At 50.7% G+C, this 14116-nt stretch overlaps 1 protein-coding gene across 1 annotated transcript; it reads right to left on the bottom strand.

Annotated features, from left to right (window-relative positions):
- Positions 1 to 4541: 4541 nt before the first annotated feature.
- Positions 4542 to 13832, bottom strand: ST6GALNAC1 (ST6 N-acetylgalactosaminide alpha-2,6-sialyltransferase 1). Its single transcript, XM_010177046.1, has 8 exons — positions 13227 to 13832; positions 8798 to 8966; positions 8434 to 8605; positions 7918 to 8056; positions 7438 to 7541; positions 6758 to 6847; positions 5109 to 5208; positions 4542 to 4712 (listed from the first exon to the last, which is right to left on the bottom strand). The coding sequence occupies exons 1-8, from the start codon at positions 13830 to 13832 to the stop codon at positions 4542 to 4544; spliced, it is 1551 nt and encodes a 516-aa protein (XP_010175348.1).
- Positions 13833 to 14116: the final 284 nt, after the last annotated feature.

The following is a 14116-nucleotide window of genomic DNA, read 5'->3' as shown; positions in this document are numbered from 1 at the left end:
CCCACGGCTCCCACACCTGATGCTGTATGGCTGTGATGGAAGGGATGGAGAGAGCGATGGGATGTCCTCAGGACTCAGCAAGTGTCTTTCCAGAATTGACCACTCTAGGGGCTGGGTCAGGCCAAGCTGGGAAAGCCCTGCAGCACCCAGGGTCCTGCTGCCCAGCCTGGCAGAGGAGCCCGGACTACCACAGCCCCTCAGCATGGGAACAGGTCCTGCTGCACCCCCAGGAGCTCTTTGCCTGCAGGGCTCTGCTCCAGCACCTGGAGATGAGGGCTCAGTGCAGGGGAGCTGCTCGGAGCTCATCCGGTGCTTTCTGCACAACAAAGCCCCAGGCTGCCCCTTTATCTTGTTCTCCCTCCCCTGTTATCAATAGTTTTTCTGGTCCGACTGGATTTCCCTGCTGCCACATCCCAACAAAGGGAGAAGGTCCACAGAGCAGAGTTGAGAGGGTGAACCCCCCACCCCTGCCTGCCCCAAACCTCTCTGCTACTGGGGAACGGAATCAGTGTCTGGTAAGTCACCAGCACAGGGGTTCTTGTGCTGACCTGGAGCAGGCACATGCCTCTGCTACACTTCCATGGCACCTGGTCAGCCACAGCTGCTCAGGAGCAACACACCCAGAAGGAGCACCCACTCCATGCTGGGAGACAGGAGTGACAATCCAGATGTGCCACCATGGGCCAAGGCTGCCTTGGAGCCGTGTATGGCACGTGCACGGGGTCCCTCCAGCACCTGGTTGGGTTTGGCCTTCGTTGTCACCTCAAACCCCAGGACATGGTGTGTCCATCCTGTCCCCACTCCTGGTCAGCCCTGGTTTGTCTCTGAGGCACATCCCTGTCCCCCAGCCCAGCAAGTCCCCATCTGCTTCCTCCTGCTGTGGCCACAGCTGCAGTTGAGGAGCTACGTGTCTGTGACCATGCAGCAGGACATGGTCCCTGCTCCTGCTAGACAGGTGAGCAGTGACACCACAAAAAGGGAAGAGGTGGAAACCAAACAAAAAATATGAAGCCCTGCCAGGAAGGTGACACTGCAAGAGCTCCTGGGTGACAAGTGGATTTGTCTCTCAGAGCCTGGCAGGGAATATCTAGAGGCTGTTGACTTCTGGGGAATCCAGGGAGGAGTTTGGCACTCATGGTGCTCACCGACCACTTCACAAAAAAGCAGGGCTGACGCTACAGCAGCTTCTGGACATACTAAAGCACAGTTATGTGTTTCTTTCCCAAATCAGACATCTCCAGGCAGACCCTGGAGCTCCTGGCTGGCAGTGGGGAAGACACTGCTGGTTGGTGGCACTGTGTGTCGTGTCAGTGCACGAGGAGGAGTTGCTGTGGCTGAGACATATCTCAGGATGCCAGACCCGATCCCACCGTTGGTCCCTCTGCTTGTGCTGCCTTCAGCACCTTGTCACCTTGCACAAGCTGAGGCCACACCTTTGCAGCTACAAGAGTGGCACTCACGGGTACCAAACCCCTCCTATGTGTGTCCCTACCTAACCCAAGGAGCTGCTGGGCCATAAACTCTACAGGCAGGTGTTACAAAGTGAAGGACACTGGGGGACAACAGGCTGATGCAGCGTGAGCAACTGCTGGGCTGTGTACAGCCCTGGGACACAGCCTGTGCCAAACCTGGATGTGCCAGACATGCCACGATGCTGACAGGTCCCTGAATAGGAGCTGCCACCTGGTGGCACTTGGACAATCCTGCTGGCCTGCCAGCTGCCACGATCTGGATGGGGGATATTTGGGGTGGCCCTGCAGCATGGCACCAACTGTTCAGCTGAGCTGGGGACCTGGGGCTGCTCCAGATCTGATGCCACAAAGTCAGGCAGCTCTGGTGAGACACAGCTGGACCTGTGCTCCAGGCAACATGTCCCAGTATGTGCCAAACCTCAGCCAGCCCACGGTGGGATGGAACATGTTGGGGCCAAAAGCAAAGCGAGGAGGCAAAGGGGACCATCAGGTCTGAGAGGATGTGGTTTAGAGCTTGCTGGGAAACTCCAGACCACAGCAAAGTGCCTTCTCCAGCCAAGATTATCCCTGATAACTCCAAACTATGCCTCCCATGCTGAGCAGAGAGCCTGGAGGGAACAGGCTCTGCTCCTGAATAAAGTCTCCCAGGAAGTTTCCTTCCCTTGACTCTGGGAAGCCTCAGACAGAAAGAAGAGCTGGGCATCAGGGGAAAGTGTGGGCTGGGGGCCACCAGCCTGTCCCCAAAGCCTCCTCGCCCACCATGGTTCCCTTGCTCAGTAGGACTCGGCCCTATCCTGCTTCCCAGAGAAGAGGAAAACAAAAGAGGAGGAGGGGGAAGGGAAGGATCTAAGAGAAACTTCTTCCAACTTCTTGGGAAGAGAAAAGCTCTATTCAGGCAGGAAAAATACCCGTGCGGTGCTGGTCACCAAGCAACCCACAGCAATTTTGTACGGCCTGAAACACGGGCAGGGAACAAAGCTGCCTCACTGCCCACCAAGAGTCCAGCCGAGCGAGTGCCAGGCATGGAGAGCCTGCAGGGCCTGGGGACAGGGGACACCAGCCATGCACAGAGACACCCAGCAGGGTCCAGAGCTCCTGAGTGCAGGAGTTTGTCCTTGGCAGGCTCCGGAAGGTAACCATTGGGCTCCCTCTTCATGGAGAGGGCATTTGCTGCTCAGGATTTCTGGTCTGCTCCAAAGCCCGTGGTTCCTCATGGGTCTGGTGTTCATGTGGGGCCACGTACATCATTCCCAGCAGAAGCACAGTGCATTTCAGACAACTCCCTGCTCGCCAGGACACTGCGGGGCTCGTACAGGCAGAGCAGCCAGACGCAGGCTACGCCCTCTCCTAGATAAGCTGAATTCTTCATGTAGGTGATCAAAGTGGGGGGGTTGTTCTTTGCAAACAAGGCTGGTGAGACATGAGAAACCACTCGGCCTCTCTACAGCACAAGGAAAAAAAGGGACAAAGGAAATCAGGCCTGACAAACCCTGCTGACAATCCGTGCTGAAATGCCTCCCTCAGAGCCCGGGGGGGGCCCTGGAGACGCTGCTTTCCCCAACAGAAATGCTGCACAAAAGAAAAACCACTCACAGCCAGAGCAGCTCCACTGGGACCAGGCAGTGAGAAGCTGGCCCCCAACCCAGCATCTGATGAGCCCAGGGAGATGCCTGGACACTGGAAGTGGCTTTTTGCCTTCATGGTGTCATGGGGGAAACATCCAGCCCTTCATGCATTTGTCTCCAGCACCTGATGTACTTGGAGAGCAGCTGCTGGGACAAGGACAAACTCGCCAGGTGTTCACCCACTGCCTCAGGGAGGTGTTTGGCCAGCTCTGATCCCTGTCCTGCCATAGCAAGGTGATCAAGTGGGGGATGCTCAGGTGTGTCCACACAAGCTGTAGAGCACCTGCAGATGAAGATATTCTCATTAACATTACATCCTGCCCTTTCCTGGCTTCACTGCCCACTGTCTCAGCCTTTAAGCAACTGCTTTGGACACACACTGAATAACCACATCCCACAGGGCTGCAATGAAAAATCAGCTTGGCCAAGGCACTGCCATTTATTTTGCTTGCAAAACCTCTTTCAGAAAGCAAACATGCTGCTGGCTTGCTGGTTGCAACTGGGCCCCTCTCAGCACAATATGGCACAGGCACTCCAGCCAGCAGCAAGGACAGGTAGCATCCACCCCTGGACTTGGAGAACTCCTACCTCCCCTGGCAAGAGGGCAAACCCAGTGCTCCTGGCACAGCTGGGAGCCAAGCATGCCAAAGTCCAGCTAAACAGGGACTTGGCACTTGGAACCACGACACAACATTCATGTGTCCTGCAGCCAGGGGAGCCCCAGAGCAAGAGGCACCAAGTCTGGTTTGCTTGCTGCACCATGGAGAGCATTGACCTGCCCTTGAGCTGATGGTGGTGCTCCTTTGGAGATGTCATGATGAGGCCACGCTGGGAAGCAGAGGTGAGTGTCACCCTTTCTTGAATTAGTCACCTGGAAATGTCCAGTCCATCCTTTTTATCTACAAGGAGGATAGCAGGAGCAGCATCTCCAGGAATTAAGTCAACCTGAGACAGGATCTCTGTGTCCACCTCCATCCACTGGCTGCAGAGGGAGCTTGCTTAGACAAGACACCCAACTCCAAAGTGGGCACCACTAATGGAGAGGATCCACCCAAAACAGAAGTAGACCCAACCTGAGGAGCATCTCCTCACAAAGAGAGAAAACCTGGATGAAGATGCAGGACACTGGACCATATGCTACCCAGATCCACCCAGGATTCTTCTCTCCCAGTACCAGTGTCTACAACCATCAACAGTCTTGCAGCATAGCCAGATGGGACTTCTTTGTTGGTGTGCTGCATTTTCTTGCTGTGTTCCTCCTGGTCTGTAGCATTTGCACATTTGTAGAAATATTGTTAGAGAATAGAACTGCTGAAGGAGGGAAATATCTTTGTGGGGATGAAATGTGCCTGGAAGTCCAGAGCCAACCTTGGCTCTGACAGTCCTTTTCTGTTCCCAGTGAGGTGTTGTTGAGATTTCCCAGGCAATGGCCCTTGCCACACAATCAGGATCTCTGGTAAAGCTTCATGATATTCTCATCATGAAGCTTTTTCCACACCTGCTTTTCCAGGTTGAAGTCATGGTTAGTATAGAAAATCAGACGCTTCCAGTCCTTGTCATAGTAGTGATCCGAGTACTTCTCGTGACCCTCCGTGATGTAGCCATAGGCACTCACCTGGGAAAGAAGGAAAGCTCACTGGGGAGAGGTACCGAGGAGGGAGCCAAGTGAAATACAGGGGACAGTTCCCAAATGGGGAGGGAGCACAGGACAGAGATGCCAGTCAGGGCCCCTCCAGGTGACCCTGTGTGGGGGTCCAGACAGACCAGGCTATGAACACTGGCTCCAGAGAGCCTGCTGTCCTCTCACCGCCTCCCTGGGAGGCAGGGTGGCTCTAAGGCCACAGCAGGCTTCACAACCTCTACGTGAACTATTCTGGGGCTGTTTCTCTGACAAAAACCCACAGAACCCCTCAAAGCAGATGGTAGGCAGGGTTGGAGCCATCCCTGCTCTGCCCTGTTATCCTGTCCCCCTTCCAGACAGTGCTGTGTGCAAGAATCATTGTGCCCTTACCCGGTCACAGAGATGAAGGGCAGTCAGCAGCAGGAAGGCCCCCGTGGTGGGTCTGTACAGTCGCCAGTAGGGCTTTTCCAGACTTTTAGATTTTAAAAACCTGCAGCAGGAGAGAAGAAAGCACAGAGCAGTTGTTGGGTGTGGTGGTTCAAGCTGATTCACACCTTGTCACCCTGTGGCCTGTGTGGCACCTTCCCTCCTTACAGCAGTCTGTTGCCATACGAGGCATTTCAGCCAAACCATGAACATACCCACGTGTGGGTACTGCTGGGTGCTCAGTAAAGCACCAGGCCAGCCCAGGATGCTCCATCCCCTGCACTGCAACCTAAGCCCAGCTCTGCCCCACCTTTATGGAAGTGGTAGGTCTTGAGGCAGTGGGGGTAAAGAGGGGGTGGATTAAAGGATGTTAAAGCCCACTCTTAAATCTGTCCTTTGCCTTGCAGTGCAGAAATGGCTTTGAAGCTCCCTGGTCTATCATGCTCCCCACCCACATTTAGGAGTGAAACAAGACGTAGGAAAGGTGCAGAGGAGGGTCACAAAACCCGCTGGGAGCTGCAGAGTTTTGTGCCAGCAGTTGTTAGGAAGGTAGGAGTCCACACCAGGAAAAAAATAAAAAGCATTCAAGCCCTCTTGGCCTTGGAAAGGACCCAAGTCAGAGAGGAGACAGCAGAACAAGCAGGGAGGTGCAGGCCATCTGGCACTGCATTTGCCTTCTCTCAGAGAAGGCATAATTCAGCTCTCAAGGAGACTGAAGGGTAAATGCAGCCAAAGCAAGGCACAACAGGAGCTCTTCTTCCTACATCTCCTGGTCACGTGTGGCCCACGATTGGCAGATCTTACAGGGACAGTGTCCAGCAGGCTTGTGAGAAGGATTAGAGAAGCAAAGAGCAGTCAGGCCAGGCAAATGGGATACTGCAGAAGTGCCTATTACTGTGTCTGAAGGCACAAACAACGTCCCGAGTCAAGAAGGGATCTCGGCAGAGAAGGGCTGTTACAGAGCCTTCCTCCAGGTGCTAAGCAATGGGGAACACAGAAGGTTGGTCCCAAACTACATCAACTATTCTGGCACTTCAGCAACACTCTTCCCACATCTAAAGCTGCCATTTGCCCAGGACTTCTTTTGGATGCAGAAAGCCAAACTGTCCGACAGCTGCTGCTTCTCCAGCTCACAAATACTGGATGTCTACCCACCACTAACAGCCCACTGCAGCACCAAAGAGAACTTTTACTGACTGTACACTGATGATGTGCAGGATGATCCGAGGGCTGGAGCACGTCTCCTATGAGGACAGGCTGAAAGAGTTGGAGCTGTTCAGCCTGGAGAAGAGAAGGCTCCGGGGAGATCTTATAGCGGCCTCCCAGTACCTGGAAGTGTTCCAGGTCAAGCTGGATGAGGCTTTGAGCAGCCTGGTCTAGTAGAAGGTGTCCTTGCTGATGGCAGGGGGGTTGGAACTGGATGATCTTTAAGGTCCTTTCCAACCCAAACCATTCCATGATTCTATGATTCTGATGCAGCTTACCCCCAATTTGCTGGTGTGACTAAACTGCAGTTACATTGGAGTGAGCTGAGATGAGAGAACCCAGAGACAGAGAGAGATGATGCTGGCCAGCAAAAGTCAGCTCGTTAGAGCACATAACCCCCAGCTCACCTGTTCTTCATGTATCTGAGGAAATCAGGGTGAACTACCAGGTATTTGTCCATCGTGAAATCTTCGTCGAATCTCTCTCGGGGCCTCTGCCTAAAGACAGGAATGGGGAAACTCAGGACAAGCACCTGTATTTCATCACAGCTGCAAAGCATCAGCCCTGATACACTTGGTGATAAGAGAACCACAAACACTGCTAAGTCATTCTGCAACATTTCCCAGATTAGGACAAAGCCTCCATAACCTGTGTGCACTGCAGAGGAAGAGATCAGGGAGGAGAGGCAACAACAGGAGACAGGAATATCAAAAGCATGTGTGTGTATAGACAAGAATTGGTGAAACCAGACTTTCATCCATGAGTAACCCACCATGTACAGACACCAGACCAGAAAACAGCATGTGTGCATCCCAAAGGACCACAAAGCCTTCTCCAAGCTCTGGCTACACTTCACTGAAATCAGCTACAGCTACTTCTGGGAAGGAGGTGTGTTGGTTACAGCAGCGCTCAGAGCTGGGGAGGAAATAAGGTATTTCTCCAGATAAATCTGCAAGGGGAGGGAGGCTTTAACCTGGCTTTACCCTGGCCTGCACCTCAGCAGGGCTGAGCACTGTGGAAAGGAAGAGGGCACAGCAGAGAGCTCCAAACCAAAGAGTGTAGAGGTGGGTGTACGGGTTTGTTTTACCCGTAATGGTTCAAGAATCCTTTCCTGATGTTCTTGTTCAGCAGAAGAGCCTTCAGCCACTCATAGTCTCTAGCTCCTTCCAGGAAGTGTATGTATCTGACATGCTAAGAAAACAAGTGAGCATTAATGAACAGCACAAGAGAGACATATCCTTTAAAAACAAAAAGGAAGCAGGCATCTAGGCTGAGTCTCTCAGACACACGTCTTTGGTGTGCAGCTTTTAACTGCTCCACAGAAGCAGAATGGAGATAACATCTGATGTGCAGCTACTTCTACATGCCAAAGGGCTGGGCTAGGACTGACACAGCTGGCCACTGCAAATGCTCACGCCAAGCCAGTGCAGGTTCCCTCACTAAGGGTAATGCTAGAATCTTAGCTCAGCCCCTTTGCTTCTCATGCACAGCAAGATCAGAACTGAAAGCCACAGACTAAAAGCATCCCATCAGAGTTGTGCACACATACACCATGGACCTGACTTACTTTTCCCCGTGGGATGTTGCTGAACCCTCTGTGTCCCAAGATCTGGAGAGAAGACACGAGGGAGAAGGCTGTGAATCCATAAAAGGAGGTTTTTGTTCCCACATCTTTTTCGTAATCTTTGATTACAGCTCCACTCACCCTGGCCATGGAAATCAAACAGAGGAGCAGAGTTAGCAGGTGACCACCAAAAACCCTCATATCCATGTTTACAACAGGAAAAGACAGCATTAGTCTGGAGGAAGGGAAGATGAGGCCCATTTGAGCTACACGTCTTGTTCTGCAGGAGAGCCACTTCCCCCTGCTCTGGAGGTGGCTCTTTATGGCTCATCTGTGAACCCAGGCTCTTCCTGGGTGTGTAGGAACGTTCCTTTTTGTTTTTTCATCTCCTCCAGCCATCAGTCATTTTGGCACTTTGGAATCAGTGCAATATTAAGAGAGGTGAAGTTATCCAGCTGTAATTATCTGCTAGCCAGAACAAACTAGCTGAGTATCTTCTAAGAAGGAAGCCTGCCTTACCGGAAGACGTAGTCATGGGAGTCAATCTCCTGGCCCATCCCAGAGTTATTCAATATTCCTCCATTCCCTACGACAGCACAGCTGATGCATGTCGGCATGCTGCTGTTGCTGTTGGCCAGGAGCAGCTGCTGGTGGGGATTCGGGGGCAGCAGGGACATGACCTCCTTCACCACTGTGAAGCAAAGATGGTGGAGAGTTAGCATCAAGAGCCTTCAGGATGGACACAGTGAAACCACCACAGTTTCTGCCATGAGATCCACCTAGTCTGATGCCTTTGACATGGGGATGCTGCAAACCTCCACCTACTTGGCGGTTTCTGTTGGGAGTTTGATGGTCCCATCCCGACATGCCCTGAGGGACTCACGTGAATAATTCAGCTCCATGAAGCCATATGGAGGTGCAAAATGCTCCAGGCGGTTCCACTCACTGTCACTGAAGTATCTCTTGTCTGTGAAGAGCATGATGTTGGGCAGGAAAAGATCTCGCAGCCAGTCAGACTTGGCAGCTTTGGCCTTCACTGATTCAGAGCAGGTCTTGAAAAACAAACAGAAAAGAGTACAGGCTGATTAGCAGGGAGCTGATAAACCTGACTGAGTGTCAGTGCTGGTGTGCCTGTGTGTAAGGGTATTGGAAAGAAACACGAACTCCAGTGGTACATCACCCATTCCCCTCAGTGTCCTCACCACTGTGAACATGAGGCATAATTTCAGCATTATATCAATAACCAGCTGGTGGAAAGTCACCTACAAGGAAGCCAGGGTGATTCCATGTCTCTGAGACTTTCCTCTTCAGAACAACAGGCCTGCAATGCTCACATGTTTTATTGGCTTTGGGCCTCATTAACTGATGCAAATTAGTATCTATAATAGGTCTAACCTAAGCATATCAAATAAGGCCAGCAGTCCCTGTTGGCAACACACCTCACAAGGTCACGGCCTCAGAGTGCACGTGAACAAACACATTGAGGACATGTGAGATCAGATCATCATTATCACTGCCTTGAAAGATAATAAAAATCAGGCAAACAACTTGTTCAACATCATAAATTAATCATAGAGAAGTGTGTGGCTGAGGAGGGAATCCAAGCCAGTTTATCCTAACAGGAGGAGTCTCATTGCAGCTAGCAAGAGTTAGGCTGTGTGTGCAGATGGAGAGTAAACAACTCCACAGTGCTGGATTTTCCACTCAGTTAATTTGGGCTCTACTTTCTTAGACATCTTCCCCAGATACCTGCTGCAAGACAAAACAAGAAGCTGAGTGGACCTGCATGCTCAAGCTCAAATCCCCAGCAATGACCAGACTGCATGGCCAAAGCCTTGCTGTGTGCTCCACAGCTGAGCTGGGTTCTCTGCTGTGGGTGACGATAACAATCTGGTCACAGCCTTAGGAGACAGCCCTCATTCTGCCTGTCATAACAGGAGTGCAGCGAGAAGAACATTGGTGAGGGATTCATGTTGGCACCATTTCACTTGCAGCACATTTCATGTCCAGAAACAGGGACGTTCCCTCCCTGCTCAGGCTGTACTTTGTACTGTCCAAGGCTTGGTACTTCTTGTGCCTCCAGAGCTACACTGGATCAATCAATACCAGAGGAACTAGGGAAAAGTCTGATCATGTAGGACACGAAGGAGGTGGGTGTGCTTCTAGTCACTCCCTCTCTCTGCAGAATTAGAGATCAGGTTTGAGGGTGAGACCCGACACATGATATCTGGATCCACATCTTCAATAAAGACCCTTCTGCATGCATTTCCTCCTCTTTTCCCTACTGAGGAAGGGCTTTTCCTACTGTCTCAGCTGTTCTGCAAATCCAGATGCTCTGCAGCCTCAATTACAGTGGAGGATGTTCTCAGCTTCCTGCTGTGAACTGATGTCTCACATTTCTCTGTCAGCTCCTGCTCTGCACTTCTGAGATGGCTGCATGTGCTCTGCAGCTCATCAGATGAGAAGATGGGAGCATCTGGCAGTCGATGAGCAGGATTCTGGTGACCTAACCCTATCGTGTCTACAGGCAGTAACAGTGGGCAGGAGGAGCGAGTACTGACTCATGTGGCATACACACTCTTAGCCATGTAATTCACCCACTCCCATTTGTATTCTGGGTGCCTCAAGACCATGGGGAGCCCAGGAAGGAGGATGCACATCCTGCACCACAGACTGGATCATCTGCCTGGCCCTTCTGCTGTGACTCAGTACAGCTGGGCTAGTGCATGAGCTCAAGTGTTTAACAGCCAAGTTCCACGTTTAATAGTCACAGATCTTTGGATAACAGAGCTGTCTCTGGAGCCAGCTGCTCCTCTGAAGTGGCTCAATGCCACACTGAAGAGAACGTCCAGTCACCAAAAGAATGGCTTGCACGGCCAAAAAGGGCAACGAGGAACAACATCAAAATACCACATGGGAGTGAGAACGTTAAAAAAATCTCCTAGGATTTTTTTATCAGCCCAGTTCCTCTACCTCTGCTCTCTGCACATCCCCCAGGGCATCCCGAGAACCCTGGGGTTGGGGAATGGGATTAATTTTTCAAAAGGAGCCCCTGCTCCACTGGGAGAGGTCTGAGCAGAACGACATGGTGCCTGCAATCCTGACAGTCCCCTGGAGCAACATCTACATTCACCCTAATGCCACCAAAATGACACATGGCAATGGTGGAAGATTGTGGCATTGAGACTTTAAACAGGAAAATGGCTCATTTAAGACCACCGAGCTAGAACAGGCGCTCCTGTCCTCTGCTCACCTCCCTACACCCTCCCTCCTCCCTGAGCATATCAGCAGTGTGGAAAGGCCACTCACACCCATGTATAAAGACCTTCCTCACTCTAGAGAGCGTTACCTGCCTGTCCAAGCCTCCCAGCAACAGCAGTGTCAGGGAAAACTGCTCTGGGTAAGCTTTTACAAAGAGTTTATTAGCATAAGATGGGAGACAGAGGCAGTATTGTGCACCACAACCTGCCCCATTTGCTTGCTAAGAACTTTACTATAGTTTACAACTTTCCTAAAGGTCTTGTTCCTGGACTTGAGTAATTAGGAGATGCTCAAATTGAATTTTAAATTAGTTCCAAATCCTCATAGCTACAAAGGAAATGTCAAAAATACGGTCAGAACACGAGTTCAGTGCAAAACAGAAAAGAAAAAGACAGTTTTTCAATTCCATGGGTGTTAAGACAACCTGATGGTGGGCACTAGACTTATCATTTTGGAAGATCACATCAGTTATATGACCTACAGAGGCAGAGGAGATAGTGAGAACTAACCTCCAGAACAATACTCACAAACAGGATCTGTAAGAAAACTTGGAAGCTGTAGGTGTGCAAATGCTACTGCCTTGAAAGGTACAACTGTATCATGTGAGATTCTCATCTTCACCTTTACCAAAGTACCTGTGCTGACCAGGCCTGCAGCTGTTTCTATTTAACAAAGAGGAACAAAGCAGGACTTGTCGAATGCCAGATCTGTTAGGAATTATTTGCTCTGCTGTGATGGTGGTTCAATGCATAGCAAGAAAATCCTAGACAGCAACCCAACGTGCTGGGACCATGAGAGTCAAGGAGCTCTGAATGGGTAAAGAATCTGCTTGCTCACTACAAGTGTCTACATACAGGGTGGAAAAGGTGAATTGGCAACATCTGGTAAAGACTCTCCTCTTGTTGATAATAAACTATAACAACAGTAAAAGAAGTTACTTTTTAACCATCATTTCTCCAACAGGGCACACATACACATAGTTGTGTTTTTGCCAATATTGACAGAAAACCTTAAAGATGGGAATGGTCCCCAGCCTCCTGTCTCCAAAGCACGCAGGTACATGCTTATCAATCCTCACCTAACCCTTTTTCTTGGACTTTATTTTGACTTTAACACAAGCAACTAACAAAGTCTCTGTTCCTGTGCACTGAGACCCTCCTCACCATCACTGCCAGCATCACTCTTCACAGCCTAGCACAGCACAAGCATCACTGCTGCCAAAGCTTTTGACTTGCTTTGGTACGTACGTGCTCGAGTGAACAGGCATGTGGAAGCACTCCTGTTCATGTTCCCTCACCATGACCCTGGGCTCCACAAAACAAAGATCAAGGCAAACCTGGGGATTGCAAACCCGTGTCTTCATAGAATCATAGAATGGTTTGGATTGGAAGGGACCTTAAAGCTCATCCAGTTCCAACCCCCCTGCCATCAGCAGGGACACCTTCCACTAGACCAGGTTGCTCAAAGCCTCATCCAGCCTGGCCTGGAACACTTCCAGGGAGGGGGTATCTACAACTTCCTTGGGCAACCTAAAAATGGGATGGAAAATTGCCATTTAGTGCCAGACAGCTAATGTCTGCCCACAGGCATCACACAACTAAGTGGGACCCAACTTACCTTAGGGTGTCACGTCCCAGGGAACATATACACTGCATTGTCTGCCTAAAGTCCTCTATGCAATATACCAAGCCACCTAAGAGTGGGACCACCTTGTAGCACATCTAAAAGGAGAGATATTTTCCCCAGCTTCTGATGCACCTGAGCTCCAGAAAGGGCTGCTTGGGCTGACTTTCAAAGGAACCCATAGAAATGAATGCACCTGCAGTAAGTTCCCATACTGGAGCACGGTGGAGGACCGGTCAGGCTAATTGAGTTGTACATACAGGTCTACCTCTCTGGGTCCCAGCAGCATCTGCATATACCATGGAGGTGACCTACCAGCTTGGAGATCATCCTTGACTGCAAAGAGCACACATGCTCAGGGGACAGCAGACATGGAGGTCAACAGAGAGGCATTATTCTTGGCAAACACACACAGCCATCACACCTACCGATGGTGGAGATGAGTTATCCAGCAGGTACTTGTCCTCAAAATCCCACCGTGGCTCAGACTTGAAGTCAGCAGCTCTCAGTTTCTTCCTCTCTGTCACTGCAGCATCCTGAGCAATAGGTCTTACAGTTTTCAGTGATGCAGGAGGCTCTTTTGGCTTTGTTTGGTCTTTGGATATGTTGTTTTCAAGAGCTCCCTTCACCCCAGAGGATGGTTTCACTGTTGCCTTCTGCTTGGCTCCCTCCACCCGAGGAGGTGGTTTCACTGTTGTCTTTTCCTTGTCTTCTTCCACCCCTGGGACTGGTCTCACTGTTGTTTTCTTCTTGATTCCCTGCACCCCAGGGGCTGTTTTCACTGTTGTCATCTTGATTCCCTCCAACCTGGGGGGTGGTTTCACAGTCACGTTCTCCTTGGCTTCCTCCACCCTGGCAACTGGTTTTGTCATTTTCTTCTGCTCCTCCTTTCCTTCCCATCTTGATGTCCTTTCAACCATAACTTGTTCACGTCTTTTGATGTCTCTCCCCAAAGTCACCTTCAAAAAGCTCCTTGAATTCCCATTATCAGAATAGTTTAAACCCTGTTGCTCTTGGTTGTCCACTTGTAGCATATCTCTGGCATGTTGGAAAAAGCTCAATTGCCTGAATCCAATAAAAAAACCCAAACAAACACATCACACACACTTTCCACTTAACACTGAACACCTTCCAGCCCATTTCTAGTGCTCTTGACTCTGAGCACATCTCCCAACCACGCGTATGACCACCACACTCAGAGGACTTGCCTTGGCAACTGCCACTGAGTTTCTGCAGGATGCTGTATGAATTCAATTTAATTTTAAACTTCATCCCCAAAGTATTATCCAACTTCCCACACCATCCTGGCCTGAACACC

The sequence above is a fragment of the Antrostomus carolinensis genome, unplaced genomic scaffold (assembly GCF_000700745.2).
Source record: "Antrostomus carolinensis isolate BGI_N321 unplaced genomic scaffold, ASM70074v2 scaffold28491, whole genome shotgun sequence".
In the NCBI taxonomy this organism is placed as follows: Eukaryota; Metazoa; Chordata; class Aves; order Caprimulgiformes; family Caprimulgidae; genus Antrostomus; species Antrostomus carolinensis.
The sequence above is the reverse complement of the archived record's forward strand: the minus strand, read 5'-3'. Positions and strand labels throughout refer to the sequence as shown.

Excerpts from the sequence above, each read along its gene's own strand:
- ST6GALNAC1 (XM_010177046.1), bottom strand. The coding sequence starts at position 13,832 with ATGCTACAAGTGGACAACCAAGAGCAACAGGGTTTAAACTATTCTGAT. Across the intron at positions 8,967-13,226 it reads ATAACTCATCTCCACCATCG|ACCTGCTCTGAATCAGTGAA; the intron begins GTAGGTGTGATG and ends TTGTTTTTCAAG. Across the intron at positions 4,713-5,108 it reads CCCTTCATCTCTGTGACCGG|GTGAGTGCCTATGGCTACAT; the intron begins GTAAGGGCACAA and ends CTTCTTTCCCAG.